At 40.5% G+C, this 25,438-nt stretch overlaps 1 protein-coding gene across 1 annotated transcript in view; it reads right to left on the reverse strand.

The window, feature by feature from the left end:
• HSPA12A (heat shock protein family A (Hsp70) member 12A) overlaps positions 1–25,076 on the reverse strand; it is a 48,687-nt gene extending 23,611 nt beyond the window's left edge. Inside the window, exons 1-6 of the mRNA XM_031597420.2 lie at positions 24,868–25,076; positions 12,117–12,202; positions 10,112–10,239; positions 5,709–5,895; positions 4,705–4,809; positions 2,350–2,466 (exon numbers count right to left, since the gene is read on the reverse strand). Coding sequence (XP_031453280.1) covers positions 2,350–2,466; positions 4,705–4,809; positions 5,709–5,895; positions 10,112–10,239; positions 12,117–12,202; positions 24,868–24,895 — 651 coding nt within the window. The 5' untranslated portion in view covers positions 24,896–25,076. The remainder of the gene's footprint in view (positions 1–2,349; positions 2,467–4,704; positions 4,810–5,708; positions 5,896–10,111; positions 10,240–12,116; positions 12,203–24,867) is intronic.
• Positions 25,077–25,438: the final 362 nt, after the last annotated feature.

Below are 25,438 nucleotides of genomic sequence, written 5' to 3' on the forward strand. Positions count from 1 at the left end.
CTCAATAGTTCAGTCATGGTCACGTTTTTGTAGGCGTGACAGAATATGCATTTTAAAGAGGACTTCAGAGGAGGAAAATGAGTTAGTGTTATAGATACTCATGGCCAGGACATACAGCTTATGTCTGAGATGACACAGATGAAGGAGGCAAATGCAGGTTGACTCTCTGTCAAAGGTGAAGTGACAAAACCCGTTAGTGGCAGCATTCCAAAGGGATGCAAAAGAGGCCAGATTACAGTTGCCAAAGCCACAAAAATGATGTTGCAATAACTGAGATGCAGAATCAGTTACAACTTCGATGAGAGCTCAAAATTATGCATGGACAGGAAAAGCTGTTATGCAGGCAGAATTAGCAAGACTTTGGTAGGCTGGATGGAAGGTCAGAGGAAGAATTGTGAGCTGAAAGGAACACCCAGATTATACCAGCATCTGGAAGGGAGAGTTGTGGGAGCCCTCAAAAAGACTAACAGTTTCAGGAAATGTTTTGTTTAAGGCAAGACAATGATGAGTGGATGTCAGAAATGCATTGAGATTGCAGGTCGGACAATAGCTGATGGATGTTGAAAAGGAAGCAGACCACCACTTTACTTGACTTTCGTAACTCCATGTAATATTTAGATTTGCCTAACAACCACATAACAATTTGGTTACATTGTGAATTAAAGACTGAAGTCATCAGTATTTTTATTCTCTCAGAGTTACATCACTTGCCACAGATTACCCATGCAGTTATCCACATCTCATTTCATTTCCCACTAGTTAACTATCAGAAACAATTTTACCTCAGCATGTTTTCAGCAACAAGGTTTCTACCTCTGCCTTTTCAACGCTGTTCTCTACTCAATACTCCAATTACTCTCATGAACACAAGCTCTTATTTTCATGACACTTGTGTGCTTTGATAGCTAACACCAAGGGCTGGAACTTCTGCTCTGTCAGTATGCACTGGTTTGAAGCACATGCTGGATCCTGCAATAGGAATCTGAAGACTGAATGATAAAGTAGAACTCCCAGTTTTCTGCATTTCTGTCTTTGTCCCCATTCCTATAAATACCAACTGTGTCACGTAAACATACAATTACTTCTCTAGATGCTTTTTTTTTTCCTGTAATTGACCACACACCCTGAGTTAAAAGCCTTGTCAGTCCTTGCTATTTATCAAGCTTGCCGATAGAAGAACACAATCACAGACAAAACCACAGACACAGACACTAATCAACACATTCCATTGTGCCACAAATGAGAAATGCCAAGAGATCTATCTCACTCTGCCCTGCTCCTTACACAGCTCCCGTTTTACGAGCACACATGCACACAGACAGCAGGCAGACAACAATATACAGAGATAATGAATGGGTCTCTAGTGTTTCAGATTTACCTACAACCGTGTCCTTCCATCAGAACTTTAAGAATGTTTTGCTTCTGGCACTAGCATTAGCAATCCCACAATAAAGACTGTTAAGAAAAATGTTGCTCAACATTAGAGATAGTTAGAAACAGAGTTAAAAAAATTCCGGGTGCTTTCCAGGAGCACTCTGCAAATTATACACAAACTGCTACATATTTCACAAACCGCACATGACGTATCTGCTGCCAATGGGTTATGCAAGTCTGTGACAGAAAATAAATAAAATAAAATGCAACGTGAGTATCTTGATGAAAAGAAGAATGCATGCATCTAGTCTATCAAAGACACAAACTGAATTTGAAATAAAGCAAATGCAATATGGAATATGCATGACTGTGGGGGCTTAGAGGGGTGGGGAAAGGGTTAAATGCTGATAAACTCCTACTGGTGAAAATAACATTTTAATTTAATTTTATGTCCGGACTATGTCCAGACTATCTGGACACGGTCTTTTCATTCCTACTGTGGGAAAATGGGAACAGAAAAAAAGAAGTCCCTATTGTGGAGGGTCTAAGCTTTCCCTACTCTTCCTTATTTTTTCCTTATTTGAAAAAAGCCTATGATGACCTAAAGAAATTAACAAAATAAAATTGTGTCCACTGTTTTACATCAGCTTTCTTTTTAGTCTCAAAACTGCATCTGTTCCACATGCGCTAAATTCAGCAGGAATATCACGTTCAAGATGACTAAAATATCAGTCTGCAGTGAGGGACACCAATACACAAAAGCAAATACATAAAAAGGCATTTTAAAATGTGAATACATATGATGTGAAGCCATTGCTTAGTTGAGTTAAATTCTCTTTCAATGTTTCTAGCCCAACTGTTTCCAGATTAGTTTATGTATTTTATACTAGTGCTAATTGTCCCAAATACAGTTTAACATTTAACCTTTCAAGTAAGGCTTTAAAGGACATTTTTAAGTTCACTCTGTAACCTTACCTTGTAGGCAGCTTGTCTCATAAACTGCTTTGCAGGCTGCTTCCAAATAGCAGGCACTGTAATAACCCATCTTACTTCAGTATTCTCAAAGTCCGAACCTGCTTGGTCACTGAGCTCCTAAATAAAGAGAAATAGAGGTGATTGTAAACTGATGGGCGTCAACTTGGTAAGAAAATATTTTCTGCAGGTTCCAGCAACAGAAACTCTTTTCAATCTTTTTCCTGCTACACCTATGCTACAAATCCAAGTATTTAAATTATTACTAACCTTTCAAGAATGCTTCACTGTGCCAACAGCTAGGATTAGGGCTGACACTTTCTGAAGGAGGCCCATAGAAAAGTTTACTACCTCACATGAAATAGAAAAGTTACTTTTTCCAAAAGCAGCATGTGCACTGCTGAATATTAGAGAATGTTTACATATGCTCTTAGTCATAGTGGGGGATTTGCAGCTAGTTTGAAGAATTCATGCTTACATCTGGATTAATATACAGAAAAATATTAGAAGTATTGATGAACATTAAGTTTTACAATCCAGATTTTTCAATGATTCCTTTATAAAGCACTCATACATAAATTAAACTTTTACAACTCAGTTTACAAGGCAAAGTTACAGCTTAAAAGAAAAAATAAATCAACTGATTGCTCCTTGAAAATCTTACTTTAAGCAAGCACTGAGGAGTAGTTTAGTTACTTTACTGTTCTTCCCCCCCATTAAAAAGGGGAAAGTCTATATTGCATTTGCAAATTAGGTGATATACTGACATATTTTGGGAAAGGTTCCAAGTAAAATGTCATTACCATATGTCCTATCTACATCTCCATCCAAACAGGGAAAGCTTCATAAAGGTGAACAACAGGCCTTTAGAATGTAAAATATGTTTCTGTGTGTGCTGTGCCAAGGTGTTGCATTTGCTTAGCTATGCTGCAGTTTAAAAGTCTGTGGTAGAAAAGAAGTACCTTTATACTGCTCAGGGCAGTAGGAATGGACAGATTATAGTCCTAAGCAACAGCATGAACTCACAAATCACAGGGATGTTTTATTAACACCAAGTAAGGATGCAGCCCAGAACAGGCAGCACAGCAACTATGGGGGATTCATATTCACTAAACATTTCCTCAGGCAATGAATGCATGGGTACAAGCCTGTGACTGAATATTCAATGCAATTCCAATAGTCTTAGAAAAGATAATTATTTTGAGTAGTAATGATATGATTGTTCCTCTACGGCCATAAAGGCAGAATAAATTAATCCCATTCAGAAAAGTAGGTTAGCTTTACATCAACAGGGCTATTTTCATGCAAGCACTGTTTAGGATTCTGATTTGGCCCAGAAGCTACTACATGTTGGCAGTATATAGTAGCCCATCTGAAACTAATGTACACTAAATTCACAATTGGTTGTTTACATGAGACCTTAAATCTAAAAACTATTTACTGGAGATACGTATTTCACAAGAGAGTAACAAATACAATCTCGCAACCCAAGGATAAGATTACAAGTGAGTACTGTAACATTTCAAACAGGAAATGGAAAATACAATGTATTTTTCCATTTCCCTACCAACACTCGAAATAGTAGCTTAAAATAGGCTAATATACTGAACCTTTTAGCCACACCAAATAGCCTACACAAATCATTGCAATAGTGAAACTATACTGCTCCCACCATGTTAAGTAGCAAGTCATCACTGTAGAGAGAGACACTGAGATTCAATACACCAAACTGTAAATCAGCTTTTAAAAATCTTCCTGTTACAAAATAAATCCAGCTCATCTGACTTCCCTACGATCAGTCACTAAAACAATGTCAGATTGGGACTGCAAAGATTGGAAGGTGCCTGCCCAGTTGTGTTTCATAGTGCTCACTCTTCAATATGAGAGAGAACTTTGAGAATGAAGAACACTGAATCGTCCCAGCATCAGAAGTGTGGGGGGCAAGACCAGAATCCAGTCTCAAATTTAATTCTTTGCAGTTAAAAATGCAGACTGAGTAAAACACTGAGCTCCAGCTCCTGCACTTTTAAGTTTTCTTCTCAAATCAACATTTTTTATGATAAAAACAAAGCAACAATAAAAAAAGCAACACAACAACAGAAAAGTTTTATCCCCTAAAGAAGATACTCAGAACTTATTACTATTATTGAACCAAGCTTCCCCTGTGCAAGAGGAAACCACCGCAGGACTACTGAGAGCTCTTTTAGAGTACACAGCCTGCCTCGAGTTTCTACAGCTGCCTTGCTTTGTTTACATCAAATACAACTGAGGTCAAAGCTCAGCAAGGTTAGGAATGTTATGCTCACATTTATACTAGTGATAAATATAGAGAATCTAGATAAGGAAGCATTATTCTACCTTTAATGCCTGTTCCTTAAAAAATTGCAGGGCGTAAGCAAATATCTCAAGTGCTTTGACTTTTTTGCCATTTGCAGCTGTCAGGTCCGTCTCCATGGTAAGATTCTACATGAAAGAAAATAACTGGAAGTTATGGAAGTTACTCAAAGGAAAAGGTAAACATAAAATTAATTCTCACTGCTTGAGGAAAGGGAATTCTTCTTTATCCACCTGGCTAGGAAAAAGTGACAAAATTGTTCGGGAGAGGATCTAACTCATCAATTGAATTTCCTGGACTATTACATTTGCTGTTCATTTTAAGCTTTGTTTTTAAACACCTACCATGTCTAAAAATAACTGCAGGCAGAGAGAGTAATACAGAATAAATATTAAATAATTGCAATAAAATGCAATTAATTGTTGCAAAGCTGCACATTAAAGATATTTCATCCAAGTTAAGTTTTAAAAGCATGCATTTTTGGCTTCCCACCAACACATGAAATCAACAAACACCCACCTCAATACAGAAAGTACTGGCCTGGCCCCAGAAATCTAGAATGATTTAGTGGAAAGATCAACATATAATCATTAGGAGTAATGTCAAATTAACAACGTGATTTCCACTTGCAATTAGTACAAAGAACTCTGGGCCAATTTGTTCCTGTGCACAAGAGATCAGTATGGTTCTTATATTCCATTTCTGTTCTCTGAATAAATTTTCCAAAACAAACTGACCTCATGCAGATTCCCTGCACAGCTAAGAATTTCACCCAGGAAAAATAGGGATGCAGATACTGAGCTTCTGAGATCTACAATGAATACAAGCAAAATAAACTCGCCAAGCCCATCAAGAAGCAAAATAAATTGGAATACATTAACTGACATTTTCATTTACTTTATTTACTCTCTAAACAGATCTGCTTGATATGCAGCTCACAATCTTTAGGCAAAATCCAGCACTCTCCACAGCAAGATGATCTGAACTGTAAATGCAGCATTATTAAAGAGTGTTAGTTATTACTTACACTAGTGGTATGTAGCTTCATCTTAAACTTCTCAAAATACAACCAGTGCTTTGATTCACTGGGATCCAAGTCATGGTAGAAATCTCTTGCTGCGTACCCAAAGCTATGAAACTTTCTTTCTGGTGTTAAGAGGATAGTAGTTGGTGTCTTCTGGTTGGATACACCTGGATCTCCACCTTCCCATCGTCTGTTCAAGTGAAAGAGCTTCAATAAGTGATAATAACACTTACAGCAGCAGAAAAATTCAGATACTCTTAGAAAAAATGTAATAGAATACTGCACTTACTGCTTTCCCCTCCAAATATGTTTACATTGATCCTTATAATACCACAACAAATGGGCTTATTTACATTCAAGAAAAGAGGAATGCAAGTTTCATTTCAGACAATTCAGCAATGACACTCAACAAGTCACTCAAACCAAAGCCCACTCATGTGCTTCACTTCTTGGACGCCAGAAACACTGAAGAAATGCCTGCAGGCATTGAGCGCTCTTTGTTGCACACTCTATTCATCTTTATTTACCTTTAAACATTTAAATGGTAATAAAAATTTTAGATTTAAAAAAAAAAAATTGGTTTGTGAAAAATAAAGCAGGCTCCCTCAACCTCACAACAATCCACTAAAATCGTGAAAATAAGTATCCTATCTTATCAGGATCCCACAGGCATCTGCAGGATGACCTGCTAGGCACAAAGGTAGTAGATGAAAATAACACAGTGCTTGCTTCACAGATAGGATAAGAAAATAAATAACACTGAATATGGGAAGACCCTCTGTACTTTGTGTTAAGTGCAGAAGGAATTTAGGAGTGGGCAAGTAAAAAGATCATAAAGATCTGTATCACAGAGAGCTGTGAGCATTCTGCTTTTCTCCTGACATCTCTGTTACCAAAAAAGCAGAATGGAAGAACAAGAAACTCTCATTAATGTTTCCCCTGCCCCACACACAAGTACTTTCAGCATGGGAAACAAACACTTACCAGACAACATTATCCTAAAAAAGCACCAGTGGAAAAACTGCTTTATGCTATCAGTCATAATCACAGTGCAGCTCAAAAAGGAACCAAGATCACAAAGGCACTGAGTTCATTACTAAAACACATGTTGATTACTTTTTTCTAAAGATAGAAAAGCATGCTGTCATAACACACTACAGCCAAAGTCCCTGTTCTGAGGTACAAAATGATTGCTTTGTTTTGTGGTTCTTGTTTACGTGACATGTGAAGATTATGTAGAAGTACTATTTTTTTTTCCATTTGAACCGATTGAATCAACTGAAAATTAATTGACCTCAAGATCAAGGCAGATCATTGACACAGAAAAATTCATTCTTGGCCAAGCAATAAGCAGCCAAGAACAGGATCTTATAGACTGCTGGGAAGCTTTAAGACCATGCAACTGGATTAAAGAGAGCAAAGCGTGCCCTTTTTTGAACCAGCGGCAGTGATGGCAGGGAATCTTCCAGTACAGAGAGCAATCCCACTGATCTGAAAGCAGAAACACCTTCATCCACTCGGAAATATTTTGCTCAACTTCACTGGTGCTGCTGCTCAGCCCCACACCTACAGTCAGCTGGGAAGGGCTCTGCTGCAGGGCAGCGCTTGCAAACCTCTGCTGGGACGTATCTGGGCAACTCCAACACCAGTGAGCATGTCTTACAGCAAGCATATGGTTCCACTGCTCATAAGCAGGGGTTCCACAGCCCATAAGCAGAAAGCACCGCCTCTTCCACCAGAACGTTATGTCCCACACAACAGAGAGGAGACAAACTGCTATCGTTTTCACTTGGAATCATTAATGATTCATTGTGAGTCACTGGTGGGAAATTCCATAAATAGGACACGTACTTAGCTGCTGCCTAATAACAATGCCTCTTTACTTCTCTTTATGGCTATGCACATTTTCTCTCCTGGAATAAATACCTATAATACTTAAATGAAAACAAACTCATGCTCCGTAGTATGGGCTGAAATTTTCAATACCATCTTGAGCACTAGGTGTTCACTTCTGGATGTGTTTCTAATGGAAATCAGACACTGTAATTGCTCAGCAAGTGCTGAAGTTCCCAGCCTGTGTTACTAACAAGAGAACAGGAAGCCTGACATCACCATTTGTAGCCAGAGCTTTAGAAATATTCCTGCATGACATCTTTTCTGGAAAGAAGCAGCTGCAGCTGGAGGCATGTGCACACTAACCTGACTGCTGCATTTCTCAAGGGGAAGCCCATCTTCACTCTGCTTAATGTGGGCTAGCAGGGCTTTTGCTTGCTGTTGAGCTGCTCAAACCAGTTTAGAGTCACTCAAGATCTGACTGCATATTAAAGGAAAAAAGAGACAGAGCAAAGTTTCTGTGGAAAGGATCATAAGGTTATGCTAAGGTCAGAGAAATGCCCTTCCTTACACAGGAATCTGGCTAACAGAGGAAAAAAGAGCACTCCTTGTAGAGAGATGAGAATCTGATCCAAAGCTGCAGCATAACAGCCAGGGAAGCAAAGCAGCAGGGTTGTCTCACAGAGCTGGATGCCTCCAGGAGCGTGCATGCAGCAGAAAGGCAAGCACGTGTCTGCCAAGAATCACAGTCAAACAGGGAAGAAAAAAATAAAGACTGAAGCTTGAAGTTATATTGAAGAAAGACCGTATGCTCCCTTCTACCAAAGAGCCTGAACCTTCAAAATCCCATAAGTTTTTCAAAGTTAGGAAGCAAAGATGGCCATGTATCACCTTTGGTATGTTTAAGGGAAACATTCTTGAATATGGGTGGGAAATTATGTTTACTCTGTAGAAATGTTTGTAAATTATCCTACACATTACCATACCAAGTAGTGGAACTTATTAGTACCTTTTGAACCACTGAAGTCTTAACTCTGACCCAACACAGCTCTGTTCATTGCATCTCATTATTTCAGATTTATTAAAATATGTATTATTTCACTGTACATTTCATAATTCAGTATCTGCTGTATGTTCCCCCAAATCCTTCTCTACCAGCAATATATTTTATGAACTTTCTTAGTACACCTTCAATACTTTTTAAAACTAAAAACATAATACATCTTTGTTATCAAAATATTTTCAATTGTTTAAAATAGCCATTGGAAATATGAATACTTGTTTTCTCCACCTAAGACATGTTTCTCCTTTTTGGGTTGAAACAGACAAATTAGCTTCTTTATTTTCTAATCAGGATCTCAAATAATATCTATACAAGTCTGAAATCACAACCACATTGTTGTTATCACACGAGAAACAAATAGTGTTTCAAGCTACACAAAGTAAAATGCCAGTTAAGATTTGGAACATGTGTGCTGTCCATATAGCACCTACGTTTCAACATTTCAGTCAACAGCCAAAATCCTGTATCCAAAGGGCTCAAGGGACATTCATAAAAGCAGAGGTTGTTATACATCATAATGTTGCCAAAAAAATCACAGAAACAACATGATCTGTAAGATTTAGGATTGCTCAGCTACAGCTTTGGAGATGATATGGATGGGTTGTGACCCCACCATCCGGTAACCTGGCAGCAACACGTGGTCTGTCCTCTGACTTCCAGCACCAGGCAGCTCCCCGTGCCACCAGCAGAACATCAGATGGACTGGATGCAAAAAAGGCCTTAAAGCATTACTCATACTTATCAAAAATGGCAGGCATCTTTGCCACTGTACAGCCTACTACCATTCCTGAGTTCCCCTCTTTTTAGATAGCATTTCCCATCACCCACATGTGTCAGATCTGTCTAAAATACTGTGCAACCACACACAAGGTGACCGTGCAGGCTGACTGCACAACGAATTCTGTCTGCTGGGATTTAAAGTCTGGCATTCAGCTAGCAGCTGCACTTAGAAAAATTACAGTATATCATACTGGACTTCAGCAAGTTTGTCTTTTTGCCTTTCCTTTTCAGTATTACAATGTAGCAATAGTACATCACCTCCTGCTACAACAGCAGGTGTTGTTTTTTTAATAACTTCTGTGCCTATATAAACCCTTTTCGTTCCTGAAATTATCTATACCTTGGCCTTGTTACAATATACACAATTCAAAGATTCTTTAATAAGAATCATATAAGCTTTTAGTTATTAAAAGATCTGAAATAAATATCAGATACACTACAGAAAGGGATTGTGGCACACCCCCTTCAGTGGCACCTCCAATAACATTTTCTGCATTTGTGTTTGCATTAGACTTACACGTATCAGAACTGTGAAGGGAAAAAAAAAATACATCAGATTGTATTGATTTAAGCAAGAAATAACAGAAAATTATAGCTTTGACAGAAGCGTACACTGTTACAACACTAGACAAATCTAGGCACTTCAAGGTACTGCAGCACATAGCTATAGCAACTGCACAGATAGCTGTAGATGGCAATCCAAAACCAAATGCTGCATTGCAGCTCTTACCTCATTACATGAATACATTCCGGCTCCTTGGTGAAGCTGTAGGCGTAGCCACTGGATGTTGTGCCAAAATCAATAGCCACAACAACAAGAAATAACTGTTCTACAGCATCTTCTGCATCAGAGTCCTTCTGTTAAACAGCAGAAGCAAAACAGGTGCTGAGTCATTGATTAGTGTAACTGTAATCTGTCTTATTCTTCAGTATCTCTGCTAAGACATGCATACCACTTCAATGGAAATAGGAGGAAATAGGAACTTTGCCAAAGCTGCATTTGTGAACAAAGTCATTGTAAAAACTCTCCGTATTCCCATTAGGGTACAAATTTAATATACAACTCAATCATGTGTTTGCTGGAGGATATTTCATATATATCCTCTTGAATCAGGATTTTTTTTCATAATCATTTCTTGGTATAGCTATCATCTTGAAGCACTAGAACTTATAGCTAAACGCAGAGTGCTTTTTTTCTTAAATTGAACAAAGAATGCATTTATATCCATCAGTATCTTCAATGGGACTTAGTGGTTTTAGGAGTCACCTAGGTTATTATCTTGAACCTGAGATACTGCTACGATTCAGAAGTAATACAGATAGAACCACCTAATCTATAGCAATAGCCTTCACATCTCAGGATAATCATTTATCAATGAAGAATTTACAGAAAGCTTCTTTAGGAAGCCCTCTGTGCTGGTGGTGGTCATTGCACAAACAGCTTGGCAGGACAGGACAAAACAAGCTGGTAATACTGGTGAAAAAGCTATGTGCTTCAGGCAGGCAGGTGGTGAAGGAGGGCAGTACACCCACCTGCACACATGCCAGTTTGGTAAAACCAACATGAGACAGAACTGTTGACCTTTAGGTATAGAGATCCTGTTTGAATCCCCTTCTACTGCTGTTCAGCCTGTATTCTCAAAAATATTGAAAAGCAATTATTATCTTTACAGAGGAACCACCAAATGTCCTCGGTCTTTTGCAGCATCCAACACCTTCCTCATTAACATCCTGCAGCTTCACAGTTTCATGCCTGCTTCTTTCAATGCCTTTCTATTGTATCTCTACATTTTCCAAGATCATCCCATAGGCTTGATACTTAACATGGAGAAAGGAGCATAATAAGGTTTCACTGCTAATAATGTAGGACTTATTTGGATTCTCCTAATAAATCTTTACAATCAGAGGAATATATGTTTATAGGTTTTCATCAGGGACCTTAAGAAGCAAATCTAACTTGAAGAAGATATAAAATCATCGGCACACAAAAAGTTGTAGAATATATGGAGAAAGATAGGAATGGAAGCTAAAGATATGAGCAACAACTCATGAAATCCCAAAGAGGAATGTTGGTCAACTAAAAACTTCAGAATGCTGAGCAAGAAAACTGACAAGGATAGCAATGTGTTCTGAACATGATCATTTGTGATACCAGGAAACATACTATGCCAATATGTGTTACAGATTATGCAGATGACCTTAAAAACAGATGGAGCTTAATTTTAACAGGAGTTTTTTTTAATAAAACAAACGCAGTGTCTAAGATTAAAACACATTATCTCTATGGAACATTTGCTTCTAAAAGCTTACAGGTAGCTATTTTCCTTTCGAAATTAAAGTAGCATTGTTTTGAGCTTCTCTGTCTGCTGGAGAAGATTCTTTTTGCTGGGAATTCAGATGATAGTGTTGAACACCACTTACATACTTTTTAAAAATATATAATTATTTTTTTAAGGGTCTGCATAAACAAATAAGTGAGAAAGACAGTGACATAGTTTGGGAAACCTGAGGATCAGGAAACCCCTCACTCTGATATAAAAATATACAGAACAAATCTATTAGCTCAGCAAGGAGACAAAAAAGAAAAAAAGAAAGAAAGCAGAATCCTGGTGAAACAAATGGGAGCTCCACCAGAAACTCCAGCAGGATCAAAATTTTATTTGAAACTATGGATAGCATAAAAGGGACCAGCATGTGAGGAAATCATAGCCTTCCAATGAAACAACTTCCCTTACCACAATATGCGACGGAGACAGCGGAGTGATTCCAGGGTCTCCCAAACTTTTGGCTGGTGATGAGTAAGCAGATGTGGAAACTGCATCTGAAAGGAAACAAAAATTCTTTAGTGTCAGTAAGCAGAAGTAGAATAGGATAGCTGCTTTGCATAATGTTATCCACTATTCCTGATGTAACAAACCTGCTGAAAAAGAAGGCAAATTCCACAGCCCCCTCATAAAAAATACTTTTTGCCCTTAGAACATGCTAAGTCCAAATGGCAGCTTTGCTTTTAAAATGCTTGGTCTTCCTGACTAACTTCAATTCTTTCGCCTCTTAAATCACCACGTTCAATTGCAGAAGCCCTCCTGAATATACTGAGAAGTTCCAGCTAATACAAAAGGTTAATAGCATACACTGACATTAATAGCCTAGGATTTAAACATGTGAATGCAGAAATTAGACACAAGTTGAGATATAATAAAGAAAGACTAATTTTAAGACAAAAAGAACAGTTGATAACTGTTTGAAAACACAGTAAGAATAAGTTGCAATTATTCCCTTATGAATCTTTATTCTTAAAATTTCCTCATACTGCCTCTGTTTTTATTCTTCAATACACTCCGCACTGAAACATTTTGCAGCTGTTAGTATTACAGCAGGACAGAACCCAGCTGGGAAAAAGGAAAGCATTATTAACAAATCATCAAACAAATATTTCTATCCTGCACACAATACTGACATTTCATTTAAAGGAATAGAACAACTAAGTGAAAAATACTGTCATGCATTATTTGTATTTTCCTTTCTTATATTTACCCCATGATGACTGAAAAGAAAGGAATTAAAATAATTAAGCACTGATGATTCAGATGGGTTCCTATGTAATATATTATTTCATCAAAACTGCAGTAACTTCACAGAGTGGAATGCAGAAAAGGTGCCAATACATCCTGCAAATGCTCATTCCCCCGCTCCCAGATTTAAGCCTTGAGAGTTAATTGAGCTAATTAGATGTACAGCAGAATTATTTAGTAAGTCTTTTAAAATGAATAATAAATGTTAAACAACACATTTCAACATGTGCTTATTCAGCCTATTTGGATGTATCACACAACAAAATGCACACGGAAGTATGGCAAGGAATTCCTAGACCTAAGACTGATGAGTTAGACCATTAATCTAAGGTAGCACAGGAGCTGCTCTGCAAGAAAAAACCTTAAAGCTACTTAATGAAGAATCCTGACCTTCCTCATAATCAAATATATTGTTTTTCAAGGAAGATGCTTCTGAGTAGACAACGATGGGATAATCTGCTCATTGGAAAATTTTCTTCCAAATCCTAGTATTGCTCTTCAAAAAATGGTTATTTTTGTTAGTTATCCTATGTATGCTGAGTTAGATGTTCAGAAGCAAAAGTAGAACATTCATATTTCCCATACAAAGTTCTTCAGGAATATACTGCATTACTCCTTTTGTGGTAAAGTACAAAAAGCCATAGGCAGCACAGAATCTGCCTGTGACAGCAGAGAATCTGCTTGATTCATCAAGCTCTATTTGGATCAGATGCTGTTATCAGCATCCTTAACCATGTATACAATTTCTTCCTCTTTTCAAAACAGATTTATTTCTGTACCATCATCACAGCTTTTTTTCTTAGAACTGAAGAAAAGGAGAACAGAAGAAAGAAGAAGGATTTGCTTCCTTCGTTTCCTAAGAAAAGAATTAGGTTCCTTGCATCCTGCTGCCTTTCCTGCCTGAATCAGAACCAGCAGCAATACTGCCTGAACTGACTGGGACATCACAATACTGACTCAAATTTTTTTCCATATGCTACATTTCCCCTCTTAGGATACTCTTATAGAGGACAAAAATGTAGACTTCAAACTACTACTATCAAAATATTATCTGTATCTTCAGTGCTCCTCCTCCTTACCAGCTCTTTCACCTGTTTCAGCATTCCTGTTTCAGCATTCTATTTTCCATCCTGCCTTCAGTTATCAGCCTTCACTGTGTGTGCCTGGAAAAGCTATTTATTGCTCTCTACAAGACTCATAAAATCTTGTGTGACAAAACAGGTGATTAAATAACTAGTGGGATATTCATATCCATCCAATGAGAGCACATTAATTTGGATGGAGTTCTATCAAGAATGTCTTTGACCCAATTAATTTGCAATTACCCAGAAGTATAAAATCTATACACAGGCATTTGTATTATATCTGCAAGTATACAAACTTGTACAAGTTTATGTAAAGCAATAAAAACACGTTAAGCACAGACCAGAGGGCTGTCACAGCACCCACAGAAAACATAACCAAAAATAGTGAACAGATGAACAGAATTAGGTATTTTCATCCCAAACCTTTAAAATAAGTGTCCCTTTCAGTTTCAGAAAGCTCTTGAAACTTATGCATAAAGGTTGAATTTGTGGGAAGGTTTACTTGTTTTAATTCTAATGAACTGCACAATTCTGCTGGAAAGTTAAGCTCTCTGTGATTTACCAGTACTTCTAACTAGCAGAAAAGCTCTTTCCAAGAACATAACCATTCTGCACTATTACTCCCTGTTTTACTGCACCTAAGTAATGCGCTGCTTCTGCAATGCCCAGCTAAGACAAGCAGAAGCTGCACTCCATTAAACCAGTTTATTTCTTAATATCAGTACCTAATCACATACAGTAATGGGGGCAACCATTAACTGTTGTATAACTCTGATTTTAAAAGAGGCCTTGACATTACCAGAGTTTGCAGAACTAATAAATGAATCAGTGCAGCTCAGCATAATAGGAAGTTAAAGCCATTCATCTGAGCTGTTGGCACTTACACAAAATAGCTTGCAGGTCAATCACTCTGGATTTAATGAGTTCTAAAAATTAGTGAAAAGGTTATCAAAAGCACGTGAAACTAGGGCATTTGTGTACTATCTACCCTACACAAACAGAAAGGTGTTGAAATAAGCTTATGCACACAGGAGGATGAGGTGAGTTGGTACTTGCTTAGGGGAAAGAAGTGTGTGTGTCCTAATTTTACAGATCTTACATGAAGAAAAGTAAATGCACAGATATTCCTGAAAGAGTTGCATATTTTAAAATCTCTTACTTGTAGACAAGTACGATTGGCAAGAAAGTCAGAGAATGGGCAAAGATTTGCAAGGAACCCTATTTGGAACCATGCAACAAACACCTAGTCTCAATTGAAATCGGCAGTTAAAAGCAGAATTATGACTGGAGCAGTACCACAGTATTTGATTCTGTGATACAACAGTCTTTAAGAGTAAATGACTTATTAAGGCTGCCTGCTGTAATGCAAAAGCACAATCAAGTAGTGTAGCATGTAGCTGAAGTTCAAACTTCACCTCTTGTGCTAAGCAAGGACCTCTATCTCCATCCAGCTACACACTAGGAAAAGATATGTAGTAAAATAACATGATAAGCAAACATCTCATTCATGACAATTCGCACACCGAAACAAATGGAGGAATTTTATTTTGAACCCAAATTCAAGTATTCATATACTTACATCAGTATTTAAAATAACCTTTTTCTAAGACATGATGAGAGATTTACTTATTTCCAACAGTAAATGCTTGTAAACATTAACTTGAAATACAACTGCCAACACTGGAGGGTTGGATAATTTAACTAAGCATGTATAGAATTAATTCAACCATGTTACTGCATTTTCTGACTTTGGCCCTACCCTAAGGAATTGCCCAAAAATACATTTTGAAGGATGGCAGTTAAAAAGGAGAAAACAGAGAAGCCTCCCTCTTTTACTTCTTTGAGGATCTTTTCATTTTGCTGAATTTTTTTGTTTTGTTTTAATTCAAAAGTTTCTATGCAATTTCAAAATCCTGTAATATTTGGGGAAGTGATAAAATGATGACACCAGCAGATACTGTATTAATAATGATCCATATCCATTATTGTATTAGCTGCAATTGCTGGCTTAGCAGATTTAATTTATATTATTCCTTTTTTTTTTATCTAAACACATGCAGGAGTTTATTTTCCATGGTTTCCTGCAGCAGCTAATCAGTTTAGCTTTTCCTGTTTTTCAGTAAATGACTGGTCACATTTTGGTTTTCCACCTTAGCTTATGACAAAATGCAGCAAAGGAATAATCTTCAAGACTCCCAAAATACTCACAGAGTAAAAGAAAAGTGATGTGACGGCTGAGACAGCAGTGCTCCTGCTGAACCTTCCTGGACCTCACTTCCCAGGGAGGATAAAGCCTCAGGACTCGTGTGCACCTCTTTGCTAACCCTGGAAAGTATGCCATGTCCCAATTTATGCATCCAGAGGTAACTTTTATCAATAGGATCCTACCAGAGTGGTCATAAATACAACGTTTGCTAATTCAATTCTTCTGTGCTTCTGTGAATCAATGATAGGATTGATGCTATTCCCTGTTTCAGGTGAGAATTTTCAGCATTTTCAGAAGCATTTTCACAATAACGTTTAAATATAAGTGAGTATCCCAAAGTCATTTGTTTCAATCCATGACCTAAAATGCAATGAAATTCATTTATTGTGTAAATGTGAAAATCTGACTGAGCTTGGGGACTTTACTGGGACAATGAATATAACACACTCCTTTCTAGAAGCTCCCAAACTCTGAGTATTCCTGCCCTACACAATCCTGACTCAAAAGAAAAGCTGCAACAATCCGTTTTTGGTTTGTATAATTCACATCTACTGTTCCCTATGCTAAGCCAAGCAGCCTCTTGATTATTTGCTGGCTGATGAGCCAGATGGTCCTGCCACTATTGCAGGTGATCTCCATGGGTCCAGTAAACCCAGGTAAACTGCAGGCACTGTGCACACGCTGATCAGTTTCACAGATCAAACACTTGCACGTAGAATTATAGAATATCCCAAGTTGGAAGATACCCATAAGGATCATCAAATTCGACTCCTAGCTCTGCAAAGGATCACCCAAAAATTAGATTGTATGTCTGAAAGCGCTGTCTATGTCTTAGGGCAATTCTTCTGGAATTTTCAGCTATCCAGAAGCTAGTAACAGTGACTACTACATGTGGATCTCATTCAGTTTGCTGGTTATACCAAAACCTTGATCAAATTCTTCATTTTTCCATTTGGGCAACATCTCTGGATTGAAAATTAAAATGGATCTGCTGAATGAAATACGGGAGTAGGGCAGCCATCATGAAGCAAAAGAACAGAATTCAAAACATGGCTTTTCATTCAAATCAGCGTGTATCATTTTGAGCATCAATAATCATTTTGCTGCAAGCAAAGCCTGCTAATGATGTTTGCACAACAGGGAAGGAAGGGTTTTCCATATTGCTATTAGTTGACAACTGCTGCATCGGTAGAGAAAACCTTATTCAGCTTCTCATTTTGCTGAGACTTTGCTTTGCATTAAGCACAAAATGTCATAGCTTCCAAATGTAACATGACAACCTAGGGCAATTTTACTGCAATACAAAGATGGCCTTTGAAAATAATTATAGAACAACAACAAAAAGAGAAATGGGAAAAAAAGCAAATACAAAGAAACACTTAAAAGATTCTCTTGCATAATAAAAAGATATTTCCTATCAGAACTAAGAACCTCCTGCTTCTACTGAACCCAGCGACACTACTGCTATTAACATCAATGGAATCAGAGCTCTTTGTTTTAAAATGCCAGTAGGCATCCAGCTGGTTTGCTGAAGACTGCAATGCACTTCCCTTCTCTGAATACAGCCACAGCAAATCCCTGAGACAAATCCAAGTTTCCTAATACTCTTTCATAATAACTGGTTACTCAAAGAACTGATATTCATTGCCCCAATACCAATTACAGTAATTTTCTAGAGCAAGAATTCTGCCAATTCTTTGGATACAGTTCTGAAAATAAGAAATCTCATTATGAGCTATGAACCTTCTCATTTACGCTTTTCCATTGTCTCCCATTATGACTGCAGTTTGACTGGAGGTGTTTACTTTTTCACTATGCTATCAAGCTTTCAAAGATCATTCAAGTCTTTAATACTATTGCTCAGACTATTAGAATACAATCCCACGTTCATCCCATCCTTCATTTTGTGGATAATATTCATTTTCCTGCACCTCACCAGCAGAAGGAAAAAAAGACACCACCTATTTTTTGTGAATTTAATTTAAGATGAAAGACACACACAGGAACTTGCAATAACTTACCAAGTATGCCAGGTGCTCTAAGGTCAGTTTTCTTCTCCTTGGCAGTACGTAGGATATTACCTAATTTGATCTGACCTCACTAGCACAGAGTAAAGTGGACTTCAACAGAACTATCAAGCACCCTTCATAACTGGGTCTGTAAAACCTCAGCCAACTCTTTACCAGCCCCAAGACTTTTCTCACATGCTCAGAATCTGCTCACACCCCAGAGCCTGGGGTTTGAGAACTCAGCAACAGCAACTTTGCATTGATGGCTCACTTCTGAACTCCAGCTCTTTTGCCCCAATAACAAAATTGACTCTGCCTTATGCATCGTAAGGAAAAGGCATTTTGCTTTAGCAGATGCATGTTGTGGTAAATGTGAGTTAACAAAAAATTCTGTGGCTCACTGTAGCGTAAGACAACTCTGCACAATCATTCTTATTATTCAACAAACACAGGTATGCTACAGGCACCTTTAACACATACTAAATAACCTCCTCTCTCCTCAACATGCTTCTCTGAACTTGCTTCTTTCAGGCTTCCTTGCATTATCAGCCCCCATGCAAGCAGTTTTCTTTATCACTCACCTCCTCCCCCCTTGCTTCCAAACAGAAAGACCCCAATAGCAACAGAAAACAAACCGCATCAATATACAGAATCTAGATTCTTTGAAAAGAGAGCTTCCTAGAAAGGGTCTCCTGCCGCTTCTCTTTCATCAACATGTCTGTCATCATCCACCTCATCTACTTGGTTCACTGCAAGGTTGTCAGGAATGGCACTAATAAGATTATGCTCCAGTTCCCAGGACCACACATAGAACAGAGCATGTGCGATGCTGGTCACTTTGGGAAATGCACCACTTACCAGCTGAGAGTGGGCTGGCCTGTTTTGTTCCTTTAAAAAACAGTAGCAATTGAAAAAATATGGCACTACAGAATTCCCTACCTTATTGTGAGTTCCTACATAAGATCTTCTCAAGATGTAATTACATCCTGAAAACAAAGCAATCCTAGATTTTCTTTTCTGTGTGAAGATATTCAAAGGAAAATTAGTCAAAGACTGAACAAAGATCACCGTTCAGTTTTTCTGTATCTCATGTCCAGCAGAGGAAATAAATTTATCTCCCTGTCCCCCCACTCCTCCTTCAAAAGTAAGCAAACTAACAAAAACAAAAGAAGAGAGCTATATGAATCCCTTAACATTCTTCAAGTCTAAAATGGGAAAATAAGAGAATGCTAGCTGTTGTGCAACTGCAAGAAGTGGTGTCAAATCTGACAATCCATCAGCAAAGTCATCTGTGAATCTATAGTCTCTGGGTTTTGATTTAGATTCATATTGACACTTCACAGCTAAATCAAAAACAAGTTTGTGTTTCTTTATTCTTTTTAACTTACAGTCTTGAGAAAAGATTTGCCATCTTAAAGGAAAATACCTTATGAGGAGAAAAGCGAAGGACAGGAGAGAGAAAACTGATGCTTAGGATCTGTAGAGTAGATCATAAAATCATGCAGACACTGATTATAATCAATTTCCAGAGGTTTTTAATACCAGCACCCATCAGGACTACATTCATGACTACGCATACACATCACACAGAGGCCAAGACCAACCTAGGAGACAACCAACTGAAAAGCTGTGCTTTCACAAGGACAAGCACAGGATCCAGCCTGCTATGGCTAAAACCACAACAAGCTGAGTAAGAAAAAGAGCTACTCTAAAAGGACAGGTTTGAATGCAGCAGTTCCATTGTGAAAACAGTGAAAGCTTTTGCAAATGGCATGCCCTACTGGTTTGACTACAGCATGTGTTCTAGTGAGGTATCCATGGAAACTTAAGAAAGCGATGTTAAATTTGTTGGATCTATTTGGAACAAGGGAATGGGGCCATTTGCCAGTCAACCTAACATAACCACAGGTACTTTGGTCTTTAAATATAGAAAAAGCCTCAGGAGTCCTCAAAGATGAAATCTGCAACATCAAGTTGTCAGGAATGCATTTCTCAAACAGTGACTAGAAGGTGGTAAGAAATGAATAAAGAAACTGTGATTTTAATGTTCTCATTATCTCTGCCTAAAGACAGCCTGGCTGCAGTAACAAGGGGGGATATACCCAAATATCCACTGTCCAGACTTCATATGAAATGGGAAGAAAAAAACCCATGAGTTGAAATACGAGCCTTGTGACAAAGGCCATGCTGCATGGGCAAGCTCAGAGCACTCTGAAGTTCAAAATGGTTGGAGTACACAGAGACTGAGACAACCCCTACAGAGCAGTCCTGAAAAGCATTACCAATGTAAAACATATCTAGGAAAGAGCAAGTGAAAGAGGAGTTCATAAATGATCTCTGTGCTGCTTGCTTCTCCCAAAACAAAAACTTGCTTCCTTCCTTAAGGAAGCTACAGCAGGCTGGGGACATTTCTGTAACAGATATGGTAGTTCTTCTGAGACGAGAGCAAATAAACTTGCACAGATTTCAAGAAATTGCTCTATAAAACTGCATTCATACACATGCTTCTTTCTGGACTGTGAACAATACAAGCTGATGGAAACGTCTCTCAGAATTCTCAGGAAACTGCATCTCCAGGGCACGGTCTGAGAGTTGACCAAACCATTACAGAATTACTGATGGAAGAAACAGAGGAAGACCCTTCCAGGTCCTTGTATCTGCAAATTAAGATACTACCAGAGCCAGTCCACGCACCCAAACCACTGCTGAGTAAACTCAGCAGAGTTTCTATCCATAAGCAGAGCACAGCAGTGTGCCAACAGCAGGGTGAGCCAATGCGGCTCCCCATGCAGCTCCCTGTTCCTGACACACCCTGATGCAGTCCTTAGCAAAGGCATCAGAAGACAGGAACAAAGGCTTTCCAGTCTCAGTGCTGATCTCCAGATTCTGAGTATTTTTTTGTTTATTTACTTACTTTTTTTGTTAGAATTGACTGCATTTTCCTTTTCATTTACACAAAATCCTCTCTCAAATCCCTTTGAGGCAGACTTCGAAGGAATTTCCTGTTTTAATACCCACTGCCATCCTAAATTTAAAACACTGAAAAGTTACTGTTTCAGTAATAGTTACAGTAAAATTTAAAACTTGCATATGTTTATTTTAAATGCATATCACTATGTTCCTTAACACAACAGCAAATGGGTCATAGTTGACATATTTTCAGTAATGAGAACTATGGAATGTTCTTTTTAAGACCAAAATGCACCCGGTGGCTGAGCAGAGGCAGCCTCAATCTGATGAAGCCAGGAGTCAGGACCTTTAGCTGCAGTAAAGAACATGAAGTCTTCATGTATGCTAGTGGCACAGCAGATCCCTTCAGTTCATACTTGACAACAGCTTTCTCTGAGTGCAACATCAACATATGTGACCTCATGTTACAAACCAGCTGCACGCTTTTCAGTAAAACATCTGTGAAGTGAACTTACCAATTACAATCACAAGTGATGGACTTCAGAGTTCATTCCTGAAACAGATTCCAAGTCTTCCTCTTTTCTAGTGGGAAAACACAGCTGAGTAGCTCTGCACAATTGTGTCATAACCTGGAGCTTCACCCATTTCTACTGTCAGTTAGTGAGGGTGCTTAACAGGAGAGCAGAGGATAAGCAGGGAAGATTTAGGTTGGATGTCAGGGGGAAGTTCTTTACTATGAGTGGTGAGGTGCTGGAACAGGCTGCCCAGAGAGGTTGCGGATGCCCCATCCCTGGAGGTGTTCAAGGCCAGGCTGGATGGCAGCCTGGTCTAGTATTGAATGTGGAGGTTGGTGGACCTGCCAGAGAGGGTGGTTGGAGATTCATGATCTTTGAGGTCCCTTCCAACCCAGGCCATTCTGTGATCCTGTGAAAGTGACAACTGTCACACAGAAGGTCACGACGGAAGAAGCTGAAGTCACTTCTGAATGCAACATTCAAAGATCTTCACGATTTCACTGAGCTGCTTATGGCAAATCTCAACACCTACTTTACATTTAAATAAACAAGAGAAATAGAGCCAAGCTCCCATAAAAGTTGTTTCATAGCTACTTGTGGTCACGACTGTTCTCTTCCTGGGAAGTCGCATCATTTGAGTGCCATGCTTTTTATTCCTTTCCCATTTCTCCATTATCATTCACAGAGGGCCAGCAGTGCTTTTTAAAATACCCAAATAAGCCAAGCTGCTCCTTCACAATATGTAGACTAAAATAGCCACAGAGAAACACTTCTAAGCTATAAATGTTGCATTCTTTGGAGCAAACCACTTCTGAAATCCCACCTGACACAACACCAAAAGGCAGAACTAATTCAGGTACAGAAATTGGAAGTGAAGGAATTCAGAAGTGACATCATAGCAGAGGACAGTAAAAAACATTTGGCAGAAAAAAGCACAAGGCAAGATAACAGTCAACTCTGTGTAACCCCAACAACAGGGACAGAATTAGAGAGCAAAACAGAACCTACACCATGACATTTACACCTGCGGATCAAATCTTCTGCAGCTGAGGCAGCACTCAGGTCTTCCTGCACAGCATCAGCCTCCTGGGGCTGCTGACTTCAGCTGCATCCAAAGCCGCAGCCGCATCTGAGCCGCACTGCTCCCAGCTCTGGGCCAGCACAGCGGTGTCACACCATACGAGTGCTGAGCAATGCAGGGCCTCCTTGCAGCCAAACCCAACTTTGGGGAAACCCCACAGCTCAGACCATGGCAGCTCCCGGCACTGCTAGGCACCCGCTGCTACCCCGGGGGGAATGAACTGAAAATTCAAAGGGTGCGTACAGTAAAGGAGAACTGAATCAGCATCACCCATTGGCTGACCAGCACTAGAAGGCAGTACAATGTGAAGTTCCACATGCAACAGCTCAGGGGCACAAATGACTGCATCGAGGCTCACCCTGAGCAATCTGCAGATACCGCAGTGCTGTGCTGACTGGAGCTATAAGCGATAGGCAGATACCGCATGCAACGCCGTGCTGTTTTACATACAGACCTCTCTTCTACGTATTGTACAGCGCTGCAGTAAGTGGCTGCAGCCCCTGGACTGTCAATACAACACCTACTAAATCACGTTTTATCCCTGAAGTCTTTCTTCTCTGACAGCTTCAGCATTCCAGAGTGTGGAAAGCACATAAAGATTTCTGGCATAGCAAATCATTGATTTACTGCATGACATTCCATCTTCTAGCAAAACCCCTCCTGAACAAATTTTCCTTCTGTCAGAAGTCACTTATTCTCAACACTGCCTTGCACTAACCTTGCAGCTTTATTACAGCAAACAATACACAGCACTCTGTCTACCTAACATGCAAATGTCACTCTGTTCCTCCCTGTTGTCAGCTAGAGAACTGTCACAGGTACCTTCAAGCAGAATAAGCATCAGCGACTTATATAGGAAGAACTTAACATGTACATGATTGGGGTGAATATGTGGTAAAGATCTTGAAAATTCATCTAGTTTATAAACAGTATTATCTGTATTGTTTGAATGGGCACTGTGACTCTTTTATTCCACATGTGCTACAGTTTACCTCTTTTATTCAAAGTGCTCCCCAAATTCTATGCACAGATGCACTTTTTTCTCCCTTTTCTCCAACAGAGAACCTCAGTTTTGGGGGGAAATTTTGAAAACAGGTCTCCTGAGCATCACTGCAAGTTCTCTGTCCAAAAAGGGCTGCTGTCTTCTGTAGGAAATCAGTCCATAGTGAGGCTTTCTGACCAGTCCTGCGGCTGGTGCTTGTCTGCACCCATCTGAGTCACCATCCCCACCTGCGAAACAGAGCTGCATCCCCAGATGTGCTGAGGCTTACAGCTGGATAAGCTCATCAGAAGAGCTTTCCTTTAGTTTATTTCCAGGATTTGATGCTGCAACCTACCGCAGGGAACCTGCTTTAACAGGGGCTTGGACTAGACAATCTCCAGAGGTCCCTTCCAACTCCCACAATTCTTTGATTCGTACAAACAGACTTTTAAGTTTCTCTGTACATTTACCACCACCACCCAAGGCTCAGCATCCATTTCCCAGTCTCTACACCATTCAGTGAGGAAGAAGGGTTGGAGAGACACAATGAAACCAGGTTAAGCCCGCACTGCCCTTCGGGTTGTTCCCCCATCCATGCATTTGCAACATCCCCAACAGGGAGGGACCATCCCCGTCTCTGCGGAGCTCTGCCTGTCAGCGGGCGCAGTGCGAGCACCGACGGACCGCAGTCAGACCCTCCCTGCAGGCCCGCAGGGAGCAGCCCTTTCCAGCCGCCGACCCGCACGCACCGTCCGGGCGCCTCGCCGCAGCGCTGCATCCCTCCCGGCTCTCCCCCAGCACACCACGGCGATGCCCGCATCCCGCTCTCCCACTCGAGCCCTCTCGCTCCCTCCCGGCCGCCGGGCGGGACGGCCACAAAAGGCCTCGGCGGCCGCATTGTTCCCGCACCCCGCTCCCCCCAGGGTTGCCGCAGCGGCTCCCCGGAGCTGCGGCGGGAGGCGGGCTCCGCTCCGAGCCCCGGCTCCCCCCCGAGGTGCCGCCCGCGGTGCTCCGCAGCGGACAGCCGGCCGGGATTCCGCCCCCGCTTCCCCTCCTCCGGCCCCGGCCGCCTCCCCCCGCAGCGCCCCGCCGCGCTCCCGCATTGCGGCGAATCCCCCCGCCTCACCTGCCGCGCCGCCCTCGCTCTCCGACATGGCCGCCCGCCGCCGCCCCGCGGCTCCCCTCAGCCCTCAGCCCGCCGCTCACCGCTCCCGCCGAGGCATGGGCCGGCCGCGGAGCCCAGCCCGGGGGAGGCTCCGCTGCTTCCTCCCGTCCCCACCCCGCCGCGCCTTCCTGCGGGCGGTGCCGCTGCAGCCAGGCCCCGTCTCTGGCAGGGGGCGGCGCGGCCCCTCCCCGCTGCGGGCCCGGCGACGGCTGGGCGAGGAGCGCTGAGACTCGGAGAGGACGAACGTTCTGCAATCACTGACAGGTTCCCCGAAACCACGGACTGCAGGGTTACCGTCACAGCATCGCACTGCTTCATTTGCCTTTGGAGCGGGCTCTTTCTCGACCTGTGTCCTTTGGAAGCTCCGATCCCGTCATTAGCTGATTCCCACCTCTGCAGGACCTGGGAGAGAGGCACGCCCATGGGCGCTTGGACCACCGTTAAGCTGTAAAGGTTTTTCCAAAGGCACTATAAACCCGAGAATAAAAGGCTGATATCTTGCAGCCAGAGAAACCATTACCCTGTTCTCCTC

Source organism: Phasianus colchicus, chromosome 8, assembly GCF_987193195.1.
Source record: "Phasianus colchicus chromosome 8, bPhaCol1.hap1.1, whole genome shotgun sequence".
NCBI classification, from domain to species: Eukaryota; Metazoa; Chordata; class Aves; order Galliformes; family Phasianidae; genus Phasianus; species Phasianus colchicus.